This window comes from Thamnophis elegans, chromosome 14 (genome assembly GCF_009769535.1).
Source record: "Thamnophis elegans isolate rThaEle1 chromosome 14, rThaEle1.pri, whole genome shotgun sequence".
Lineage (NCBI taxonomy): Eukaryota > Metazoa > Chordata > Lepidosauria > Squamata > Colubridae > Thamnophis > Thamnophis elegans.
The window spans coordinates 2772686-2797274 of record NC_045554.1 but is presented as its reverse complement, the minus strand read 5'-3'; the positions used below and the strand labels follow the sequence as shown (position 1 = coordinate 2797274).

Below are 24589 nucleotides of genomic sequence, written 5' to 3'. Positions count from 1 at the left end.
GGTCTTTCTCCACCCAACTTCTAATATGCAAAAGAACCTATCCCTAAAGTTTGCAACCGCAGAGTGAAAAGGGCAGCAAGATTTGAGTCCCCCCCTTTTTTTTTGCAGATGTTGACAATTTTGTTTCCTGCTTCCCAATTCATCATGACCCACTAAGATCTGGAGATCTTCGCTGCCGAAATCAACACGGGAGGGGGGGTTTCTGCTGTCAGTCCTGATGGACGACAGTCTGTTATCTGAAAACCAGCTATCAAAAATGCGTCTGTCACTCAAATCTCCTTGACAGGTTGTCTTCTGCATCTGGAGGGACCCAATTAAGATCGCCAGGGCGAAGGCCACAAGTTTGCCGCAGCACCTTTGACACCTGGGTCACTTCTGCTGTCATGCCTCTCTCTCCTTCCCAATCATCATTCTTAAGAGCCCTGGGTGGTGTCCTCTAATATTTCTTCCTCCCTTCTTCATTAAGAGTGAATTTTGGCTTCTTTTTCACCGAATCGTGTCTGTCTACTGTTTATAATACCGGCTTCAATTAATCTGTATTGAATGTCCTCTGGCCTGCAGGGTAAACTAAAATCCCCATGGACAACAGGAATTAATTTGGGCTTATCGTCCATTGACCTTCCTTCTTTTCATTAATCCAGAATAAGAGTCGGAAGGGACCTTGGAGGTCTTCTAGTCCAGCCCCCTGCTCAAGCAGGAGACCCTATATCATTTAAGACAACTGAACTGTCCAGTTTCTTCTTAAAAACCTCCAGTGATGGAGCACACTCAACTTCTGGTGGCAACTTTTGTTCCACTGCTTAATTGTCCTCACTGTCAGGAAATGCCTCTGTTAGCGTTCCAAATAACATCCAAAATTAAATCAGATTCCAAGGCAAAGTATTCCTCAAAGTTCCAATTTATGAAGAGAGACATGTTGGCACATTTGGGAAAACCCAAATCTGAAGGCTTCCCGGTTTTCCCCACCCAGCTGAAAGTTCATGATCTTGCCCCCCACACCCACAAACCCATCCCATGTTCCTATCTCTTACTGCCCTGCTGGCAGTTCCACCCATCCAGTTCTGGTCAGGTGCAGAGGTGCAGAGACAAAGGATGACCCTGGCTTTCTAGAAAGAATGTTGTTATGGCTACATAACATCTAACTCCATAAAATCCCCTCTCCCGTTTCCCCACAATAGAAAATGCATAGCAGAATAATAGAGAGTGTGGCAGGCCAAAGATCCAGAAAGGAATATGACTTCAGGCCTGATAGTCTCCTTAGTTCTAGGTTGCCACCCTCCTTGATTAGCTTCCACCCGTTGCTTCTTGTCCTGCCCTCAGGTGCTTTGGAGAACAGGTTGACCCCCTCTTCTCTGTGCCACCACCTTAGATATTGGAACACTGCTAGTCCTTCTTTGCATTAAACTAGACAATTAAACTTTTTCCTACTCAGTACCTAAGCCAAACTGCCTTGGAAAAACCTTTCAGGGTTGAAATCAGTGATGAACTTCAAAAATTTTCACTACCGGAAACATGGGTGTGGCTTGGTGGGCGTGGCAGGGGAAGGATACTGCAAAATCTCCATTCCCACCTCATTCTGGGGCCAGCCAGAGGTGGCATTTGCCGGTTCTCCGAACTACTCAAAATGTCCGCTACTGGTTTTCCAGAACCTGCTGGATTTCACCCCTGGTTGAAATAGCAATAGCAGTTAGACTTATATACCGCTTCATAGGGCTTTCAGCCCTCTCTAAGCGGTTTACAGAGTCAGCATATCGCCCCCCACAGTCTGGGTCCTCATTTCACCCACCTCGGAAGGATGGAAGGCTGAGTCAACCCTGAGCCGGTGAGATTAGAACCGCTGAACTGCAGATAACAGTCAGCTGAAGTAGCCTGCAGTACTGCACCCTAACCACTGCGCCACCTCGGCTCTTGAAATATTGAGTAAGAGACCAACATATGCAGGAGAATCCATATTTACAACCCTGAATTTTATCCTCAAGCTTAGTTGGAAGACTTCTTTCGTAGTAGCACTCCTCCTCTGGGTGAGACGGTGTTTCCTACAACTGGTTAACGCTGGCTAAGTAGTGTGCAAGCCAGTTTATGTATTTGCGTAGAATAAAGTCAACCCAGTGGATTGTTCAATTCCCCCCACAATGTTGTCTTCAGCCATTCTCTTCTCTTCTGAAGGCCATAACCAAGCGACGCGTTCATAAATACTGCCAATGAGTCATTAATGACCAGAAAACACGAGTGTGTGAATATACTGTGACTCACCAGGCCCAATTTTCAAGTAATGGCTGGAAATAAATGATTGGATGTAATCAGATCATTACGATAGGGTTTTTTTTTTTTTCCTTTCCCGGGGAAGACGTCGGAACAACTCCATTAAAAATAATCATCTGGGGCTCATTTGAAGAAAGATTCCTGAGGATCAAACAGCCACTTCAAAGGAACTTTTGCCGAAGGAGAAAGTGTTACGCGGGTTTGATTATACAGGGAGAGATTTGGCTGGCCGTGATATCGCCATGTTTTGTGTTTTGATGATGGCATTAAGCTGTTTTTCCAGGTCAGCTCACAGTTTTCCGGCGTCTTCTGCTTAATTCGAGAGCTGTCTCTCTTCATTACGGGCACGTGCCTCCAGAAGTCCGAGATCAATTGCCAATTATGCCGCTTAAAATGGGGAAAATGAAAAATACTTTGAGGGGCAGCTGAAACCCTTGAAATAAACTCTGGACGGCGGATCTTACAGGTCAGAATTGACCACTGCGGGAAGACGTTGGCCATAGATGGGTTGGTAATTACTTCCGATGAATGCAGTAGATCTTGAAAAATAAAAAGGTGTAGAGCAAAACAGATCAACCAATAAAGGAGAATATCTGTAGCTGAGGGTTGAACTCGGGATCAACCAAGTAGTTATCACACAGACTATGTAAAGATTGCTTGAGGTCAACCCTTCTTGTGGCCCAGAATTGGGAACCTAGATTGGTTGGTCAACTATGGATCCAACCCTTCTGATGCATCCAGTAGAACTTGAAAAATAGAAAGATGTAGAATTAATAAAGGAGAATATTTGTAGCTCAAGGTTGAATCAACCAAGTAACATCACACAGAGTGATCTCAAGATTTCTTGAGGTCAACAGTTCTTGTGGCCCAGAATGGACAACTGTAGGAAGACGTTGGCCTACATTGGTCGGCCAACTATGGAGTCAACTCTTTGGATATAATACAGTTACAATGGCACTTTAAAAAAGCAATTTAACTCATGACTGGCATCCTGGAATCATATGATCACCATCTGAGTCCTTCCCTTGACCTTTTCGTCAAGCAAAATCAATGGAGAAAGCTGGATTCACTTAATGACTGCATGATACACTCAACTGCCGTGATTCAGTTCACAAACAGGGCAAAACAAAGTCATAAAATTGGGCATATGGACATTCCAGTCCCAATTCTGGTCGTAAATCGAGGACTCTCTGTAATTCGTAAACCGGAGGATTTCAAAGTCTAAAATAATTCCATGGCGGTGATCACCTGGGAGTGCGGCTAAATAAATACAAAACAGATGTTTCCATCTGTTCGGTCACTTGGTTTAAATTTAAATTTGTGGTCTCGGATTGATGCTCACAGAAAGAAGAATGTGAGCTGGGGGGGTTTCGATTTGTTTGTTTTCATATTCAAAGGAGCCTTGATATATTTCTTGCTTCGTCAAAGATTCAGTTCTGTGGGCGTGGCTTGGTGGGCATGGCAGGGGAAGGATACTGCAAAATCCCCATTCCCTCCTGATCAAATGGGACTCGGGGGGCAGAGAATAGAAGGGGGCATGGCCAGCCAGAGGTGGCATTTGCTGGTTCTCCAAACTACTTAAAATTTCCGCTACCGGTTCTCCAGAACCTGCTGGATTTCACCCCTGTGAAGCCCCATCCGCGAGACGCAGGCAGCACACAAAACCATGCCCCCTCCGGTCCACGGGAAAACGTCTTTCTCCACGGAACCGGTCGCCGGTGCCCAAAAGAGTTTGGGCTGGGGGCGCACGCTGATCTAAAGGACCCATTCATTCCCCTGTGGGAGATTCTTCCAGAGTCTCTCTGCAACCCGCCTCCCCCCCTCCTCTGAATTTAGCCACACTGTGAGGTTATTGGCTCTTTTCTTTTCTGAGCTACATTAATGGAAGAGGGAAGGCTATTGATTTAGCCTGGCTGTTGTGTTGCTCATAAATATGCATGAGGCTCCGGGGCTGTTTAACCGTGCTTTTTAATTCCCCTTGCATTGCTGACTCTCTCAGCTGCCAGCGCTGGGTGAAGGCCCTCGCTGGCATCTTGGGACGCTTCCAGGGAGGGGATTAATCCGAAGTCTGTCTTTTTAATATATATGTGTGTGTGTGTGTGTGTGTGTGTGTATTAGTGCTGATAAATAAATAAAGGGAGACTAGTATAGATCTATTTCAAGCTATTTAGCTCTCATCAGCTAGCCATACCCTTGCTGGGATTCGAACCTGTGCTGTATTGCATCTTAGGCAGATGTGTTAACCACTAAGCCACAGAGTTCGACTCCTTATCAGCTGAGCCGGGGTGATAGGTATCTATTTAGAGTTACAACCCCCGGTATGCCCAAATATGGGAGGAAGTTCACTACTTCCATTCCATATATTTGAAAAGGACTTTGATTTCTCTTCAGCCTCTAAGCGGTTAAAGTGGTGTTAGGGGCAGCTGGCACTTCTGCCTTGATGGAACCCTTGCAGGGAGTACTCGCTTTAGCGACCAACCGGCAACTCGGTCGCGATGTGGGAAAACACACGGACAAGAATAGCGAGACATTTTTGACTTGTTGTACAAGTGAAAGGTAGTGAACTCACGTAGCGACCGCAGCTCGGTTGTTAAGTGGGAAAGCAGGCAGCCAAAACTTAGGTTAAGTTTTTAGTGACCACACTTGGGATTGGCAGCTTGGTCACTGAGTGGGAAAACATGGCTTATGGTAAGGGCATCGGGCAGTTTTGCCTTGCTGGAATGACAGGGAGTCCTCGCTTAGTGACCACCCTTGGGATTGGCAACTTTGTCGCTACGTGGAAGATCTGCAATCTTTACAGTTTTCCTTCTGCCTTCCCTGCAGCGCTGCGTTCGCCCTGCACATCGCAAGCAAAAATGCATCTTGTTTGTGAAGCGCAAGAATGAAGAGCCGAGGTGGCACAGTGGTTAGGGTGCAGCACTGCAGGCCACTTCAGCTGACTGTTATCTGCAGTTCAGCGGTTCTAATCTCACCGGCTCAAGGTTGACTCAGCCTTCCATCCTTCCGAGGTGGGTGAAATGAGGACCCGGATTGTTGTTGGGGGCGATATGCTGACTCTGTAAATCGCTTAGAGAGGGCTGAAAGCCCTATGAAGCGGTAGATAAGTCTAACTGCTATTGCTACTGCTATAATTCCATGAGCAGGAGATGCTGCACCCGTCCCAAATGCGAGGATTAGACACAAAGCTATTTTTTTTTTACCACTTCCATATCTTTCTTCAAGGAACACGGTGGCTCTGTGGCTAGGATGCTGAGTTTGTCGATCAGAAAGGTCAGCGGTTCGGCGGTTCGAATCCCTAGCGCTGCATAACTGAGTGAGCTCCCATTACTTGTCCCAGCTTCTGCCAACCTAGCAGTTTGAAAGCAGATGTGAGTAGAAGAATAAGGAGCCACCTTTGGTGGGAAGGTAATAGCACTCCATTGTGCCTTCGGCGTTGAGTCATGCTGGCCACATGACCACGGAGACGTCTTTGGACAGCGCTGGCTCTTCGGCTTTGAAACAGAGATGAGCACCGCCCCCTAGAGTCAGGAACGACTAGGACATGTATGCGAATAGGAACCTTTACTTTTACCTAACTTTCTTCACTATACAAGGCAGTCGGTAAGCGAAGATTGCGTACAAGTGGATCCCCAGGAAACTCTTCTGATGTAAAAGAAGGAAGGAAGGAAGGAAGGAAGGAAGGAAGGAAGGAAAGAAAGAGGAAGGAAGAAAGGAAGAAAAAAGGAAGGAAAGAAAAGGAAGGAAGAAAGAAAGAAAAAAGCAAGGAAAGAAAGAAGGAAGGAAGGAAAGAAAGAGGAAGGAAGAAAGGAAGAAAAAGGAAGGAAGGAAGAAAGGAATTAGAAAAGGAAGGAAGGAAGGAAAGAAGAAAGAAGGAAGGAAGGACGGAAGGAAAGAAAGGAAGGAAGAAAGGAAGGAAGAAAAAAGGAAAGAAAGAAGGAAGAAAGAAAAGAAAGAAAGAAGAAAGGAAGGAAAGAAAGAGGAAGGAAGAAAGGAAGAAAATAGGTAGAAAGGACGGTGGGAAGGAAGTAACAAGACAGACAGAGGGAGGGAAAGAAAGAAAAAAGGAAGGAAGAAAAAAGGAAGGAAAGAAACAAAGGAAAGAAAGAAAGAAAGAAAGAAAGAAAGAAAAAAAGAAAGAAAGAAAGAAAGAAAGAAAGAAACTGTCATTCGGGGTTAAAAGCCTGGCCGGATATTAATCCTATCAGGGCTTCCTTTTGTAAACCCCGCTTGGATTTATCCTGGTAATCCGGAGTGAAGCCTTGGGGTCAAACTCGGACCGATTGGGGAAGTGCAGCAGGGAGCATGTTATCTCCAGCCACCGCTTTGTGCGTAGCCAGGCGTAACACCTGTCCAGATGCTGATACGGGTTTCCTTGCAAGGAGATCTTTCCCGAGGCTGCAAAGTCTTCGGGACCCCATCCGACCTCCCCTCCTCCCCTCTAATCCCCAAAACCTGCCCTTTGCTGACCGGCCTTGCCGGCTTCTGAGCAGCTCATCATAATAAGCTGCCAACAATTATTCCGAGAGGAGATTTGTTATGCCCGGAGTTATCGGTGGCTGACTTCCCGAGAGAGGCGGGAGGAATCGAACAAAAAAAAGACTTTGCCATTGCTCTTTTTATTTTTTTTAGAAAAATAAATCAGCCTGTATCCCCAGCACACATGCAAATTTTGCAGCAGCCCCCCCCCCCAAGGAATAGCAATATAGCAGTTAGACTTATCTACCGCTTCATAGGGCTTTCAGCCCTCTCTAAGCGGTTTACAAAGTCAGCATATTGCCCCCAACAACAATCCGGGTCCTCATTTTACCCACCTCGGAAGGATGGAAGGCTGAGTCAACCTTGAGCCGATGAGATTTGAACAGCCGAACTGCAGAACTGCAGTCAGCTGAAGTAGCCTGCAGTGCTGCATTTAACCACAGAGCCACCTCAGTGGTTAGGAAGATAGAACCATGGGATAAACTTTCTATGAGTTGGTTGAAAAGTAGATAAAAGTAGTCTGAGAACGTAGAATAACAGAGTTCGGGGGGACTTTGGAGGCCTTCTAGTCCAATAGCAGTAGACTTAGCAATAGCAGTAGACTTATATACCGCTTCATAGGGCTTTCAGGCCTCTCTAAGCGGTTTACAGAGAGTCAGCATATTGCCCCCAACAATCTGGGTCCTCATTTTACCCACCTCGGAAGGATGGAAGGCTGAGTCAACCCTGAGCTGGTGAGATTTGAACCGCTGAACTGCTGATCTAGCAGTAGCCTGCAGTGCTGCATTTAACCACTGCGCCACCTTGGCTCTAGTCCAGCCCCCTGCTCAAGCAGGAGACCCTAAACCATTTAAAGCAAGTGGCTGCCCAGTCTCTTCTCAAATGCCTCCAGTGTTGGAGCATTCACAACTTCTGGAGGCAGGATGTTCCACTGGCTAATTGTTCTTCCAATTAGTTAGGAAGTTTCTCCTTAGTTCTAAACTGCTTCTTTCCTTGATTAGTTTCCATCCGTTCCTTCTTGTGGGTGCTTTGGAAGATAGGTTGACCCCCCTCTTCTTTAGGGCAGCCCCTCAAATATTGGAAGACAGCTGTCCTGTGACACCCCCCCCCCCAGGAAGAGGATTATTTTTCCTTTGAAAACTGCATGATGGGTAAAAAAAAATGAGGCCTTCCAGTGCCTTCTGAGGACCAAAGGCTGGCTCCCTCAAAATAATCTCATTGCAGTTCTAAATCAGAAGAACAGAGTTGGAGGGGACCTTGGAGGTCTTCTAGTCCAACCCCCCTGCTCAAGCAGGAGACCCTGTACTATTCCAGACAAATGGTGGTCCAATCTCTTCTTAAAAACCTCCTCCTTATTTCTAGGCTGAATTTCTGGAGGACTGTAGAAATCCTCAAAGACCTTTCTGTGTGTCTATCCATGGACGTTCTCCAGAAGAATCCAGACGATCAGGGAAGGAGACTTATACCATCCTAGTCAAATGGTTGTCCCCTCTCTTCTTCAAAAGCTCCAGTGATGGAGCACCGACAACTTCTGGAGGCAACTTCTGTTCCACTGGTTAATTGTTCTCACTGTCAGGAAATTTCTCCTCAGTTCTAGGTTGCTTCTCTCCTTGATTGGTTTCCACCCATTGCTTCTTCCCCTGCCCTCAGAAGCTTTGGAAGATAGGTTGACCCCTTCTTCTTTGTGGCAGCCCCTCAAATACTGGAAGACTCCCATCGTGTCCCCCCCTGGTCCTTCTTTTCTCTAGACCAGTCAAACAAAGGCTTGTTGTGGGAACCCAGCCAGGAGATGCGAGAGAAGAACTGATGGTGAACATCTCCACACCAGCCATGCTGAAAAGCCAAGTTATGGATGAATGTCTCCCATCCCATGAAGGGAAAATGAAACCGTTCCCATTAAGAGCCGAGGTGGCGCAGTGGTTAGGGTGCAGCACTGCAGGCCACTTCAGCTGACTGTTAGCTGCAGTTCGGCGGTTCTAATCTCACCGGCTCAAGGTTGACTCAGCCTTCCATCCTTCCGAGGTGGGTGAAATGAGGACCCAGGCTGTGGGGGCGATATGCTGACTCTGTAAACCGCTTAGAGAGGGCTGAAAGCCCTATGAAGCGGTATATAAGTCTAACTGCTATTGCTATCTATCTATCTATATCTATATCTATATCTATATCTATATCTATATCTATATCTATCTATCTATCTATCTATCTATCTATCTATCTATCTATCTATCTATCTATCATCTATCTATCTATCTGGGTGAAATGAGGACCCAGACTGTGGGGGGGTGATATGCTGACTCTGTAAAGCGCTTAGAGGGGGCTGAAAGCCCTATGAAGCGCTATATGTCTAACTGCTATTGCTATCTATCTATCTATATCTATATCTATCTATATCTATATCTATATCTATATCTATATCTATATCTATATCTATATCTATCTATCTATCTATCTATCTATCTATCTATCTATCTATCTATCATCTATCTATCTATCTGGGTGAAATGAGGACCCAGACTGTGGGGGCGATATGCTGACTCTGTAAACTGCTTAGAGAGGGCTGAAAGCCCTATGAAGCGGTATATAAGTCTAACTGCTATTGCTATCTATCTATCTATATCTATATCTATATCTATATCTATCTATCTATCTATCTATCTATCTATCTATCTATCTATCTATCTATCTATCATCTATCTATCTATCTGGGTGAAATGAGGACCCAGACTGTGGGGGGGGTGATATGCTGACTCTGTAAAGCGCTTAGAGAGGGCTGAAAGCCCTATGAAGCGGTATATAAGTCTAACTGCTATTGCTATCTATCTATCTATATCTATATCTATATCTATATCTATATCTATATCTATCTATCTATCTATCTATCTATCTATCTATCTATCTATCTATCTATCTATCTATCTATCTATCTATCTATCATCTATCTATCTATCTGGGTGAAATGAGGACCCAGACTGTGGGGGGGTGATATGCTGACTCTGTAAAGCGCTTAGAGGGGGCTGAAAGCCCTATGAAGCGCTATATGTCTAACTGCTATTGCTATCTATCTATCTATATCTATATCTATCTATATCTATATCTATATCTATATCTATATCTATATCTATATCTATATCTATATCTATATCTATATCTATATCTATCTATCTATCTATCTATCTATCTATCTATCTATCTATCTATCTATCTATCATCTATCTATCTATCTGGGTGAAATGAGGACCCAGACTGTGGGGGCGATATGCTGACTCTGTAAACTGCTTAGAGAGGGCTGAAAGCCCTATGAAGCGGTATATAAGTCTAACTGCTATTGCTATCTATCTATCTATATCTATATCTATATCTATATCTATCTATCTATCTATCTATCTATCTATCTATCTATCTATCTATCTATCTATCTATCTATCTATCATCTATCTATCTATCTGGGTGAAATGAGGACCCAGACTGTGGGGGGGGTGATATGCTGACTCTGTAAAGCGCTTAGAGAGGGCTGAAAGCCCTATGAAGCGGTATATAAGTCTAACTGCTATTGCTATCTATCTATCTATATCTATATCTATATCTATATCTATATCTATATCTATCTATCTATCTATCTATCTATCTATCTATCTATCTATCTATCTATATATATATATATATATATATATATATATATATATATGTTTTCTGAGGTTATATATATATATCTGGGTGAAATGAGGACCCAGACTGTGGGGGCGATATGCTGACTCTGTAAACCGCTTAGAGAGGGCTGGAAGCCCTATGAAGCAGTATATAAGTCTAACTGCTATTGCTATCTATCTATCTATCTATCTATCTATCTATCTATCTATCTATCATCTATCTATCTATCTGAGTAAAATGAGGACCCAGACTGTGGGGGCGATATGCTGACTCTGTAAACCGCTTAGAGAGGGCTGGAAGCCCTATGAAGCAGTATATAAGTCTAACTGCTATTGCTATCTATCTATCTATCTATCTACCTATCTATCTATCTATCTATCTATCTATCTATCTATCTATCTATCTATCTGTCTATCATCTATCATCTATCTATCTATCTGAGTAAAATGAGGACCCAGACTGTGGGGGCGATATGCTGACTCTGTAAACCGCTTAGAGAGGGCTGGAAGCCCTATGAAGCGGTATATAAGTCTAACTGCTATTGCTATAGCTATTCTGGGTCCTCAAAAGGAGATTTTTAAAAAACCACATACTCAGGAATTCTTTGGCCACGCCTGGCTGGAGATGTCGAAAGTTGCCATCCCAGCGTATCTTAAAAGCGCCAGATTGGAAGGAGCCTGCTCTAATGCATTTAACAAATTAGCAAAATTATCTATTCATAAGGATATGTTTTCCTTGAGGGAAGAGGGGGAGGAAAAAAAAGAAGTGGGGGGGGGGAACTCACTCGGGTAGTTTGGTATATTAAACAGCCGCGCTCATTAATTTGGAGATTGGTGTTGTTTTAAATCTATGTTTTATTTAAGCCGAGAAGGCCCGCATCCTCTTCCTTGCATTGTTAATGCTTATTCCCTTTCGCTTTTTCACTAACAAGGGGTCTCGGGCAAGCGTTGGTGGATTTGCTGAACGGAGATTTCTCCCGAGATCCCCTCTCGGAAATCTTCTCAGAATAAATTCCAGAAATGAGCTTCATGAAAGATGCAGAATTAAATCTGACATGAAAGGAAGACAGGCTGCTGGGAGTTGGGGGTGGTTAAAAGTCTCTGGCTTGGAAGGGAGAAGGGATCATGTGGGGTCAATGGGATTTTGGCAAGTGTCTTCGTGGTTCACTGTTCCCGGGCATTAGGATTAGAATCCCAGAATCCTAAGGCCCTAGGGGACCTCAAAGGACTTGTCATCCAGCCCTCTGCTCAATCATAGAATCATAGGTCTGGAAGGGACCTTGGAGGTCTTCTAGTCTGACCCCTTGCTCAGTCATAGAAACGTAGGGCTGGAAGGGACCTTGGAGGTCTTCTAATCCAACTCCCTAAATCATTGAATCATAGGGCTAGAAGGGACCTTGGAGGTCTTCTAATCCAACTCCCTAAATCATAGAATCACAGGGCTGGAAGGGACCTTGGAGGTCTTCTAATCCAACTCCCTAAATCATAGAATCATAGGACTGGAAGGGACCTTGGAGGTCTTCTAGTCCAACTCCCTACTCAATCACAGAATCATAGGGCTGGAAGAGACCTTGGAGGTCTTCTAGTCCAACTCCCTACTCAATCATAGAATCACAGGGCTGGGAGGGACCTTGGAGGTCTTCTAATCCAACTCCCTATTCAATCATAGAATCATAGTGCTGGAAGGAATCTTGGAGGTCTTCTACTCCACCCCCCTGCTCAAGGCAGGAAACCATTTCAGAGTGGTTTTCAAGGGACATCTTCGTCCCTAAGTGTGGGGCACTGATATGCCTTAACAGGCAGTTGAACCGATGACCCCTAAGTCATTGTTGAATTCTCAGAAGGCCTCATAGAACACATCAACCCAGAGGGGAAGACAGTAGGACTTCCCTTGCTGAAGAATTCTCATCTCCCTTGCCTTGATCAAAGAAGACAGACCAGGACTCAAGGAAGTTGACATTTTGGGGGGGGGGAGGGGGCATAACATTGTCCCAAGGGCCCTGCCTGTTTCCTCCACCTCACTCTTCTCCCCCCCCCTGCTCCCCAGACCCATCCCCACAACCGCCTCCTTAGGAAAGCACACCAGCCTCTCTTACGATGGCTTGACACATCTTGACGCATGTTTTGTAAAAGATGCATTTTCCTCAAGATTGCAGGGAGGGAATATACAAGACAAATGATCAAAGTGGGCCGCTTTGTCAGGCCAGGCGTGGGTGGGTCTCTGCGTTTTCTCCGGGTTGTTGTGGGAAGCCATTTCGGCATGACAGCGCCTCATCGTTCAGAGGGCTTTTAGGGGGTCCCCTGGGCTGCCTGTCCTCCCTAATGATGGGAATTGGGGGGTTTGGTCAGCACGCTTGCCTGTCGTACGCAAGGGGGCCCCCGGGGAACTCTTTGGAAGCGTTTCATGTAAGGTTTTTTTCCCCCCTTCCTCTAATCACTATAACAAGCTTTGAGCAAAGAGGCAGAAGGAAGGCTCAGCCCTTCCTTTCAACTGTGTTTTTCGGGAGAGTGTTTATTTTTCTCATGGAAACACTGCGTGGCCGGTTAAAAAAATACGGGTCCTTCCAGTGCCTTCTGAGGACCAAAGGCTGGCTCCACCAAGATAACCTCATTGCACTTCCAGATCAGGATAACAGGATAACAGGGTTGGAAGGGACTTTGGAGGTCTCCTAGTCCACCCTCCGGCTGCCAAGGTTCCGACAGATGCCCCAATTAATTCATGAGTCTCGAGCCAAGTTTCAAAAGAAAACCAGTTGTTTATCGGGAGCAGCATGTTGGCATCTACTCCAGTGAGGTCAACTCTTCCCCACGTAATTTATGGTTCACCTTTTGACTCTACCATCCTCCGGAGTCCATTGAAGGTCACACCAACTGCTTTGGTGACTCCATCCAGCCACCTCCTTCTCTGCCGTCCCCTTCTTCTTCTTTTGCCCTCCATCGTTCCCAGCATGAGGCTCTTCTCAAGGGAGTCCTTCTTCCTTCTCATCAGGTGGCCAAAGTCTTTGAGTTTCCTCTTCAGGATCTGGCCTTCTAAAGAGCAGCCAGGGCTGATCTCCTCTAGGACTGACCGGTTGGATGGCCTTGTAGTCCTTCTTCTTTTGCCCTCCATCCTTCCCAGCATGAGGCTCTTCTCCAGGGAGTCCTTCTTCCTTCTCATCAGGTGGCCAAAGTCTTTGAGTTTCCTCTTCAGGATCTGGCCTTCTAAAGAGCAGCCAGGGCTGATCTCCTCTAGGACTGACCAGTTGGATGGCCTTGTAGTCCTTCTTCTTTTGCCCTCCATCCTTCCCAGCATGAGGCTCTTCTCCAGGGAGTCCTTCTTCCTTCTCATCAGGTGGCCAAAGTCTTTGAGTTTCCTCTTCAGGATCTGGCCTTCTAAAGAGCAGCCAGGGTTGATCTCCTCTAGGACTGACCAGTTGGATGGCCTTGCAGTCCAAGGGACTCAATGCGGGAGTCTTCTCCAGCACCAGAGTTCAAAGGCCTCCATTCTTTGGCACCTCATTTATCATTTAGATGTATCTAACTACATTTCCTAAATCGATCTGTCTTTTCTAAATCCAAATCTGTTGATTTAGAATCGGTTTTCTGAATCCAAATCTGTAGCTTCACCTTTTTTTAATTGCCATCCTTTAAAAAAAAAAAAAACGCAAAATCTGAAGCAGGAAGACTGCCACTAGGGCTCTGCCTGCGGATGAAGACAGCAAGAAATCCTAATGTACCTAATAAGACAGATCTAATAAAAATCAGATACCTGGTTTGTAGCTCTCGAAAAAACACTTCAGTTTCCTGCTTGTTAGGTACAACATTGAGAAGAGAGGCGGGGGGAGGAGAGATAGAGAAAGAGAGAGGAGAGGGAAAGGGAGAGAGGGGGGAGAGAAGTGGATGAGAGAGAAAGAGAAAGGGGAGGGAAAGAGAGAGTGGAGAAGGAGAGAGAGGGAGAGAGAGAATGAGAGAGGAGAGGGGGAGAGAGAGAGAGCAGAGAGAGAGAAAGAGGAGAGGGGGAGAGAACGAGAGGAGAAAGGGAGGGAGAGAGAAAGAGAGAGGAGAGAGAGGGAGAGGGAGAGAAAAGAGAGATGGAGGGAGGGAGAGAGAGGAAGAGGAGAGGGAGAGAGAGAAAGAGAGGAGAGAGGGAGGGAGAGGAGAGGGAGAGAGAAAGAGAGAGGAGAGAGGAAGGGAGAGAGAGGGAGAGAAAGAGAGAGAAAGAGGAGAGGGAGGGAGAGAAAGAGGAGAGAGGGAGGGAGAGAGAAAGAGAGAGGGAGAGAGAGAGGAAGAGAGAGGAGAGGGAGATAGAAAGAGGAGAGAGGAAGGAAGAGAGAGGGAGAGAAAGAGAGATGGAGGGAGGGAGAGAGAAAGAGGAGAGGGAGAGAGAGGGAAGGAGAGAGAGGAAAGGGAGAGAGAAAGAGAGAGGAGAGGGAGGGAAGGAGAGAAAGAGAGAGGAAAGAAAAGTGGTTGAGAATCTTCTGCCTGATGTATGTATGTATGTATCTATGTATGTATGTATCTATGTATGTATGTATCTATGTATGTATGTATTCCTTGCTTTTGATCTGCATCTTGAGCCAGGCTGAAGCTGCTCTTGTGAACCTCTGTTCCCCTGATGCTGCATCACACATCCTTAAATGCAACCCGTCTCTCTTGCGCTACAGATCCAAACAGCCCATCCCCTCCTGGTCGTCTTTGGTAAACGAGGACCCCCTTCTCCCACCCCACTGGTCCCTTGTGCATAAGCTTCAAAGAATGTTTTCAAAAATGCCAGCCGGGCAGGCAAGCAGACAAGCTACCCTTGGCTACTAACCGTCTTCCCCACAGCCAGGTTCTTGTGTCTAACCAGGATGAGAGCGGCTCGAGATGCGACACTAGAGGGCGCTGAACGCAGCTGGGAGAGCTTTAATCTCCACGCTTCTGGGGCTGCGCTGTGCCGGCTTAGGAAAGATGGAACGGAAAAGATTATTCCGTGGTCTGCCATTTGCTTGTTCTCCAAAGCCGAATGCTAAGCTTGCATTGCTGGCTAGAAAGGCCTTGGAGCATCGGTGTTTACCTGGGGATGGGCCCCTGGCTTGGTCCCCCGAGAAAAGACTCAAAAATATAAATGGCAATGTGTATATATATTTGCGGCTGATGTTAATGTGGCTGGTGGGTAGCCCAACAGAGGTGTACATTTGAGACAGATTCTGTTTTCTCTCTTGATACTTGAAGTTGGAGAAGCTCAGGGCAGCCTCCATCAAAGGAGGGTGAAAATCTGTCGGGTTTCTTAATACCCATTCTTTGGATCTTTTCTTTCACTCTGTTTTTCTCCTTTAAAGGTTTGTGTTTGAGATGGTCTTTCTGATTCATTGGCCATCTGCTGAGCAACACAGAGGTTGCAGGGTTTTGGCTAGAAGACCTCCAAGATCCCCTCCAGCCCTATGACTCTATGATTGAGCAAGGAGTTAGACTAGAAGACCTCTGAAGTCCTTTCAAGCTGTATGACTCTGTGATTGAGCAGGGGTTTGGACTAGAAGACCTCCAAGGTCGCTTCCAGCCCTATGTTTCAATGATTGATCTGGTGGTTTGGACTAGAAGACCTCTGAGGTCACTTCTGGCCCTATGACTCTATGATTGAGCAAGGTGTTGGACTAGAAAACCTCCAAGGTCGCTTCCAATCCTGTGACTCTATGATTGAGCAAGGTGTTGGACTAGAAGACCTCCAAGGTCCCTTCCAGTCCTGTGACTCTATGATTGAGCAGGGGTTTGGACTAGAAGACCTCCAAGGTCACTTCCAACCCTATGATTCCATGATTGAGCTGGTGATTGGACTAGAAGACCTCTGAGGTCACTTCCGGCCCTACGACTCTATGATTGAGCAAGGTGTTGGACTAGAAGGCATCTGAGGTCCCTTCCAGTCCTGTGACTCTATGATTGAGCAGGGGTTTGGACTAGAAGACCTCCAAGGTCGCTTCCAGCCCTATGTTTCAATGATTGAGCAGTGGTTTGGACTAGAAGACCGCTAAGGTCGCTTCCAACCCTATGATTCCATGATTGAGCTGGTGATTGGACTAGAAGACCTCTGAGGTCACTTCTGGCCCTACGACTCTATGATTGAGCAAGGTGTGGGACTAGAATTCTAGCAATTTAAGTCCACACTTCTTCAAGTTCAAGGGGGAGAAACGCTGGTTTAGATTCTTCCTGAGTATGTTCAGTGGAAGGGATTTCACCGTCTCCCCAGATGAGTTGATTGAACTTGAGTTGGTTTTAGGAGTCAACATCCATCAGGGATTCAGTCTCCTGAAATGTGAGAACGTAACACCGTGTCCTGCATTTAGGAATGATAGTGACGTGCTCTTGACATTTGAGTGACCCTTCTCCATGCTACTTGACTCAATGCTATCAGATCCACATTGACGGTTTTTTCCCCTCTGTCAAGGCCAAACTTAGTTAGCAGTTAGACTTATATACCGCTTCATAGGGCTTTCAGCCCTCTCTAAGTGGTTTACAGAGTCAGCATATTGCCCCCACAGTCTGGGTCCTCATTTCACCCACCTCGGAAGGATGGAAGGCTGAGTCAACCTTGACCCGGTGAGATTTGAACCGCCGAACTGCAGATAGCAGTCAGCTGAAGTGACCTGCAGTACTGCACTCTAACCACTGCGCCACCTCGGCTCTTCTCTCTCTTTCTCCTGGGGAGACTTACTTAGCTCTCAGTCTTTTCCTCCTCACTGCCATTCCCTGAACCTGGAGATGACCTGCATGGAGTAAACTAGGTGTAAAGTAGCTATTTCCCAGACGGGCTGGTGCATTTGCCATTCCTCTGCATTTGCAACCGGCCCCGTCCCACGGGCACCCTTCAAGCAAGCTGGCTGGCCTTCCAGTTCCTTGCTTCTTGTCCATCCTCACGAGGTGTTGTGTTCCCCCCCTCCACTTCTGTGCCTTCCAGGGTTATCCCGATCCCAGCCGAACCAAAATACTCCATTTCTCCATGAACCCAGCCAGCCTGGCCAAGCAGCAGCGCCAAGAGCAAATGGGGCACCTGCAGGAGGAATGCCAACGTCTCCGCGAGAGGATCCGAATCTTAGAAGGTGGAGATGGGGGAGGAACCAGCAGCACCAGCACCAGCATCCCCCCAGGGAAACGGGAGGACGGCGCAAGTCTCCTGTCCCACCCCGAGATGGCTGGTAGGTACCTCGTTCTGCAATCCAAGCAGGCTTCACAGGTTTTGGGAGAGCCGTTTGATCCCATGCCAAATGCGGGACTTTCCAATGTGCTATCAGCCATGTTCAGCCCTCGGATGGTTTTGATAGGCATCCTGTTGAGTCTTTCATAAGCATGACAACTTCAAGAAGGGTTGACTTCAACATCCAGAATTCCCTAGTTATCTACTTTCCTTCCTTCCTTCCTTCCTTCCTTCCCTCCCTCCTTCCCTCCCTCCCTCCCTTCCTATCCCTTCCACCCACCCTCCTTCCTTTCTTCCCTCCCTCCCACCATCCTCCCTCACTGTCCTCTCCACTCACCCTCCTTCCTTCCTCACTTCTTCCTTCTTTCCTCCCTCCCTCCCTTCCTATCCCTTCCACCCACCCTCCTTCCTTTCTTCCCTCCCTCCCACCATCCTCCCTCACTGTCTTCTCCACTCACCCTCCTTCCTTCCTCACTACTTCTTCCTTCCTTCCTTCCTCCCTCCCTCCCTTCCTTCCTATCCCTTCCACCCAACCTCTTTCCTTTCTTCCCTCCCTCCCACCATCCTCCCTCACTGTCCTCTCCACTCACCCTCCTTCCTTCCTTCCTTCCTTCCTCACTTCTTCTTCCGTCCTTCCTTCCTTCCTTCCCTCTCACCTTCCCTCCCCCTCCACTCCCCCTCCATCCTTCCTTCCTTTTTTCTTTCCCCTCCCTCCCTCCCTCCCTCTCTCTCTCTCTCTCTCTCTCTCTCTCTCTCTCCCCGTACCTTTCTCATTTATCTATCCAAGGTTGTGTTTTTTCCAATGCACTCCCCCAGCCTTTAATTGATTTGAGCCCCTGTGTTGCGTTAGCACAGCTTTTCCGTTTGATTATGCATTTTTTAACCTCTTCTGCATGACCCCCGGGGGCTTCTGGCTATTGGACGGTACAGGCATGCAATTCATAAAGTCGATGGCTGAAGTGCACGCCGGCAATTGAGTGGCAAATGGTGTGTGTGTAGCAGGGAAGTCAAGGACTACTTGACCAGTGAAATGGTATGAGGAATGTCACGGGTTTGTTTTAATTGATGTGTAAGTTGCTCCTCAGATTTCTGAGTGGAGGATCACATTCTTCAGCTCCGCTGCAGAGGCTGCAGCCATAGAAGTTCATCTTTTATTGTGCCCAAGGTGTTAGTTATAATCCAGAGCAGTTCAACATTTAAAGTTCGGCAGATTATAATTACAGCAACAAAAAATAATCAAAAAGACATTAAGGACGGCACTGGTGACGGGTTGGTGTAATAATTTCTTGGCCACTATTTAAACCTTCTCCTTGAATACGATTGTGCCATGGCTAAATGGGGCTCCAAGCAGAGGTGGATTGCTATCAGTTCGCACTGGTTCAGGCGAACTGGTGGTGGAAATTGGGCCTGGGTCACCAAACTGGTAGGGACAGCAGGCTGGCCATGCCCCTGAATCAGTTCCCCGGTCCTTGCTGCTGTTGCCAGCAACATGGTTGCGGAGGAACCTGGGCCAGTCCTGGAGTCTGGGGAAGGCTCTGATGACGGCTCTGTGTCGGAGGCAGAGGGGGGGGGGGGCGTTTGACAGTTATCAGCTGCCTTCGGAGTTGGAGATCAGTGGGGCAGATGAACAGCTGGAGCCTGTTCCCAGTGTGCGCATGCGCAGAATGGCCAAACGAAGGGAAGAGCTAAAGAACAAGGATTGACTTGGGAGCAAGGCCACAAGTGGATGGTGAATGGCCCCTCCCAGAGGGAATAACAGAGGAGCAAAAGGGGAGTGGAGTTTGCAGGAGACTATTAGTTCGCTTCATTGGTTCGGGACTCTCCGAGACTCCTCGCCAAGTTCTGCAGATATCGGCCTGGCAGCTCTCCAAGCCAGAGAAGGTCTGTGACTGTAAATCCTCCCTCGAAAGACGTTGCTGGATGTGAATGAGCAGAATTCACAGTCCATGAATCAAAGGGACAGGAGTTTGCTTCAGGCTCTTGGGAAGCCTCGGTCAGAATAGGTCTTGTTCCCAAACCAGGAATGTCATGTTTAGCCTAGTTCTAAGACACAACTGAGAGGGTTCTTGTGGTCTAGTGTTACTCCAACACACAAGTTGACAAGGCTGGTTCATACAACATGTCAAGTCAAGTCCAGAGGACCACACTAGATTTGGCTACAAACTAAAAAGCTAACATTTTTGAGCAATTGTTCTTATTGCACACACAAATAATATACTACACAACCCATAAAGTTGACAGTTTAGCCCATGATGGAACAGAATTGGATTCTCTCCCTCCCCCATCTTCCTTGGATCATCTTCTCCGTTGTAGACGATTTTGATATGACTATATAATTACCGGGAGTTGAATCATAAGTGTTTGGGTTTTGTCTTTTAATTTTATAATGGAGCCTTTTGTTCTCCATGCTGGCATCATGTTCTGGAAAAGAGATTATTATTAGAGATAGTAATAACACTGGGAGAAAGTTCAGATGGGGAGGAAAATATCCTGAAGGGGGAAAAAAAAAATCAACGAATGGATCCTACTCACAGTCAACATGAAAGGTTCATGGGCTAAGACACTGAGCTTGTCGATCAGAAATGTCGGCAGTTCGGCGGTTCGAATCCCTTAGCGCCGCGTAACGGAGTGAGCTCCCGTGACTTGTCCCAGCTTCTGCCAACCTACCAGTTCAAAAGGTTGTAAAAATGCAAGTAGAAAAATAGGCACCACCTTTGGTGGGAAGGGAACAGCGTTCCATGCGCCTTCAGCGTTGAGTCATGTAGGCCACATGACCACGGAGACGTCTTCGGACAGCGCTGGCTCTTCGGCTTTGAAACGGAGACGAGCACCGCCCCCTAGAGTCGGGAACGACTAGCACATACGTGCGAGGGGAACCTTTACCTTTAGCTTACAGTCAAGTCTCCTCTGAGGTCCATTGTAGGAGATCCATTTGTCATAGAATTCTTCACTTTTTTTTTTGAAGAAGGGGAAGCGTTTTGATCCTCCCGTAAGAAAGTTGAACGAACCCTATGCCTGCCGAAAGATCCATTGGATTTTTAAAAATAACGGAATGGCTCTGCTAAACCTTTGAAGGCAGATTGAATCTGCCTGTTGGCTGGACAACCAGTGAGTAGCCTAAGCGATGATTATCCAGAGAATTGGTTCCAGTTGGCATTCACCAGTGGGTCACTTATCGAGAACAAAAGATCAACCGATTTTGGTTGCTGCAGGTGTGGAATTAGCAAACGGACCGTATCAAAAAAGAAAAAAGGAAGGAAGAAAAAACCCACACTGGCCTACTTATAATTTTTTTTAAAAAGGTAGTTATTGCTATCACAGATCTTTCTCTTTCTTTTTTTTTCTTCTCCCGCGCCGACATCACCGTATCTCCTTGGTCTGAAAGAACGTCAACAGTGCATTTATAAAGCCTCAGGCTACGTTTCTTCTAAAACGTAAGGTTGCCATCCCTCCGGGCATCAAAAGGATGAAAGGGTCCTTGAAATTCAGCCTGAACTTTCGTGGCTCCTCGGGAAAAGGCTAAGAGAGAAACGGGACAGCAGGTTGATGAAAAGGCTTTCGACGCTTAAAAGAGTGCTGGAGGGACAGAGAAGAGGGAGACAGAAGGACGTAAATACCGGCTCAGTTGCAAAAAGAGTCATCGGATGAGATTCCTAAAACAAATTCTGGGTTTGGAGAGACAAAAAAAAATCACCCAGCAGTTAGAGAGGTGTTGTGGCCCAGCAGGAGCCGTTGGAGCTCCCACCAGACTCCGACAGCGAGGGGCCCTCTGAGTCGGCTCTGGAGGAGGTGGAGGACCCTGGACAGGGTTCCGACTCCGAGCAGGGCACAGAGAGACTGGTTGGCCACCAAGTGGCGCCTGAGCCTTGGACCAGTGGGGAGGAGACAAAGGAGAGTGATCCAGAAGCCAGCAGTGAGTTGTTCCTGGATGCACGCCATTGAAGAGCTATTCGGCGTCAGGAGCAATTACGCAATTACAGGAGGTAATTGTGCTCAGCTGATGGTCATTAGGCTCCTCTACAGACTATAAAAAAGACTCCTTGTGCCACGCCCTTCTTGCAGACGTCAACCCTTTGACTAAAGAGAACGTAACTACCTTGGCAGGCTGGATTGCTGCCAAGGTTTGTCTGAATTGTTGCCAAGGTTTGTCAGACCTGGAAGTCCGGTATCCCCCACCATAGAGTCTCCTCCTAGCACGGCGTCCTTTTTCCTCTACCTGTCCCAACCTTATCAATTGTGGAGCCGACAGCGAGAGGGACAAAAGGGCCACAGGCAGCTCCAGAGCCGTGGGTTGCCGACCCCTGGAATAGCATCTCCTTAAGACACCCACAGGCTGTCCTTCCATATGCTCCCTCCTTCCTCAGAAATTGCCGCATCACTGTAACCCATCCGCCTCCCCTTCCGTCGGGACCTTCCCTCCCAGTAAGGATTGACTCCAAATTTTCAGCTCAGTGCGGTGTTTCTCAAGCTTGGCCACTTGAAGATGGGCGGACTTCAAATCCCAGCATTCCCATGGGGGGGGGGACTGCCTGGCTGGGGAATGCTGGGAGTTGAAGTCCACCTCATCTTCAAGTTACAAAACCTGAGAAACATCGGTGTAGGGCCCTGAGTCTTGGAGGGACGAAGGTTCCTGTCTGTGTATTTGTCGCTTGTTCAACCGTTGTGCGGAAGGAAAGCACAAAGCGTTGGTTTAAGATGTAGGGAGGCAAGGTTGATGTGTCTATGGGGTGGGGGGGGGAGAAGAGGGCAGAGTTGGCACCAGCATCAAGGGCACAAAAATGTTTCTGAGCGTTTTCTTGACTCCTGCAGGATTGGAGGGCAGCCTTTCATTCCCGGCTCCCAACTGTGACGGGAACCGAAAGAATGTTTGTGATGGGGGATCACGGTGGGTTAGAAAAAGGCAAGGGGAAAAAATAAGAGAAATGTTCTTTAGAACTGTCATGCCAATCCTCCTGGGCTGGCTGAAGATCGTTTCTTAGCCCGAGGCAGTTTTAGGAGAAAGAATAACGAGCAGTTAAGGGACCTGAGAGGAGTCTTTTGTTTGTGTCCAAGAACTGACATCAATGGTGTCCCGTCTTCTCTCATCTTCCCCGTTGCCAACGCAGTCTCTCAACTAGGAGTGACTTTTGGGACAGAAGCCAGGCTGCCCCTCCAGTTTATATGTTTTGTCCTTTCTAAACCTGAATCTCGCTGACCTGCGAATCAGCTAGGATACAAGGGTACGAGGTTCTCTTCAACATTTAGGTCCTACAGACCCTTTGGTAGATGTTCCTCAACCTTCCAGGAGCAATGAAGAATCTCGGGGCTTTGAATGGTCCAGAGTTATGTCTACCCGCTCTAGGATTCTCAATGAGACCACCAACCAGAAATTGTGAGATGGTCCACCCCTTTTTTTTCAATTCCTGGGAATTTATGGTGGGTCCTCCTGTCTAGACCAACAGTCACAAACTGGTGGTCCATGGACCACTGGTACTCAGCGAGAAAATGTTGGTGGTCCGCAGAAAAAATTATTTGTATTTTTTTATATTGCACTAAATCAGGGGTCCTCAAACTACGGCCCCTGCCTAGACAGGAAACCCTACACCACTTCAGACAAATGGTTATTCAACATCTTTAAAACGTCCAGTGCTGGAGCATTCACAACTTCTGGAGGCAAGTCGTTCCACTGATTCATTGTTCTAATTGTCAGGGAATATGTCCGTAGTTCTAAGTTGCTTCTCTCTTTGATTAGTTTCCATCCATCATTTCTTGTCCTGCCTTCAGGTGCTTTGGAGATTAGCTTGACTCCCTCTTCTTTGTGGCAAAACCTGAGATATTGGAACAATGCTATCATGTCTCCCCTAGTCCTTCTTTTCATTAAACTAGACATACCCAGTTCCTGCAACTGTTCTTCATGTTTTAACCTCCAGTCCCCTAATCCTCTTTGTTGCTCTTCTCTGCACTCTTTCCAGTGTCTCCACATCTTTTCTACATCGTGGTGACCAAAACTGAATGCCGTATTCCAAGTGTGGCCTTACCAAGGCCTTATAAAGTGTTAGTAACCCTTCACCTGATCTTGATTCTCTCCCTCTGTTGATGCAGCCTAGAACTGTGTTGGCTTTTTTGGCAGCTGCTGCACACGGCTGGCTCCTATTTAAACGGTTGTCCACTAGGACTCCAAGATCCCTCTCACAGTTACTACTATTGAGCAAAGTACCACATATACCGTACCTGTGCATTTGTTTTTTCTTGCCTAAATGTAGAACCTTCCTTTTTTCACCATTGAATTTCAAGAAGGAGACAGAATTGAGAAAATGATGCAGGACAGCTGTGATTCGCCGCTTACTGTTAGGGATGATTGCCATCACAGGACAGTAGGATTAAAAGATGGGTTTGGGAAGGAATCTGGGAATGGAAAAGAGATGGGGCTGGGGTGGAAAGTGCTGGTTTTTAAAATTTAAACATGACCAGAGAGGCAAATTCTCATCTGCAAGCTGCAAGGAGCAATTTCTCAACTTCCCACGTTGAACGGAAGAGTCGAGACCTTTCTTTTCCGCGGGGCCTTTTCAATTAGCCACGATCCGCGGGGATTTTTTTAATCAGATGGCAGCCGTTCAAGTTTCACGTCTTCTTTTCTAGTGAGGTGCCTTGATGGTCGATACGGAGAGGAAGGCAGGAGATTCATCGAAGTTCTAGAGTTGGGATGAAAGGACTTCCCGTGAGGGTCTTGAGGAGATGCTCAATCATCCAGGCCCTGATTGTCCCAAATGTGCTTTTCCAAAATGGACTTCCTCGAGGGTTTTTTTTCCCCCCACCTTAAAAACATTTCGCTTCTCATCCAAGATGCATCTTCACCATTAGGTGGTTCTCCAGAACCGAAGAAGCTTCTTGGATGAGAAGCAAAACGTTTTCAGTGAAAAAAACAAGAAAGTCCAATATCTATAGAGATTCTCAGTCATCCAGGTCATGGCTGTCCCAAAGGGGCTTTTTTCAAGAGGCAACTGGACTTCCTGGTTTTTCTTTTGAAGACGTTTCTCTTCTCATCCAAGAAGCTTCTTCAGCTCTGCCTGGATGGTGG

At 46.8% G+C, this 24589-nt stretch overlaps 1 protein-coding gene across 1 annotated transcript in view; it reads left to right on the top strand.

Annotated features, from left to right (window-relative positions):
- Positions 1-24589, top strand: part of LOC116517813 (mitotic spindle assembly checkpoint protein MAD1-like) — a 102439-nt gene that overhangs the window by 39392 nt on the left and 38458 nt on the right. The window contains exon 4 of the mRNA XM_032230989.1: positions 17296-17533. Coding sequence (XP_032086880.1) covers positions 17296-17533 — 238 coding nt within the window. The remainder of the gene's footprint in view (positions 1-17295; positions 17534-24589) is intronic.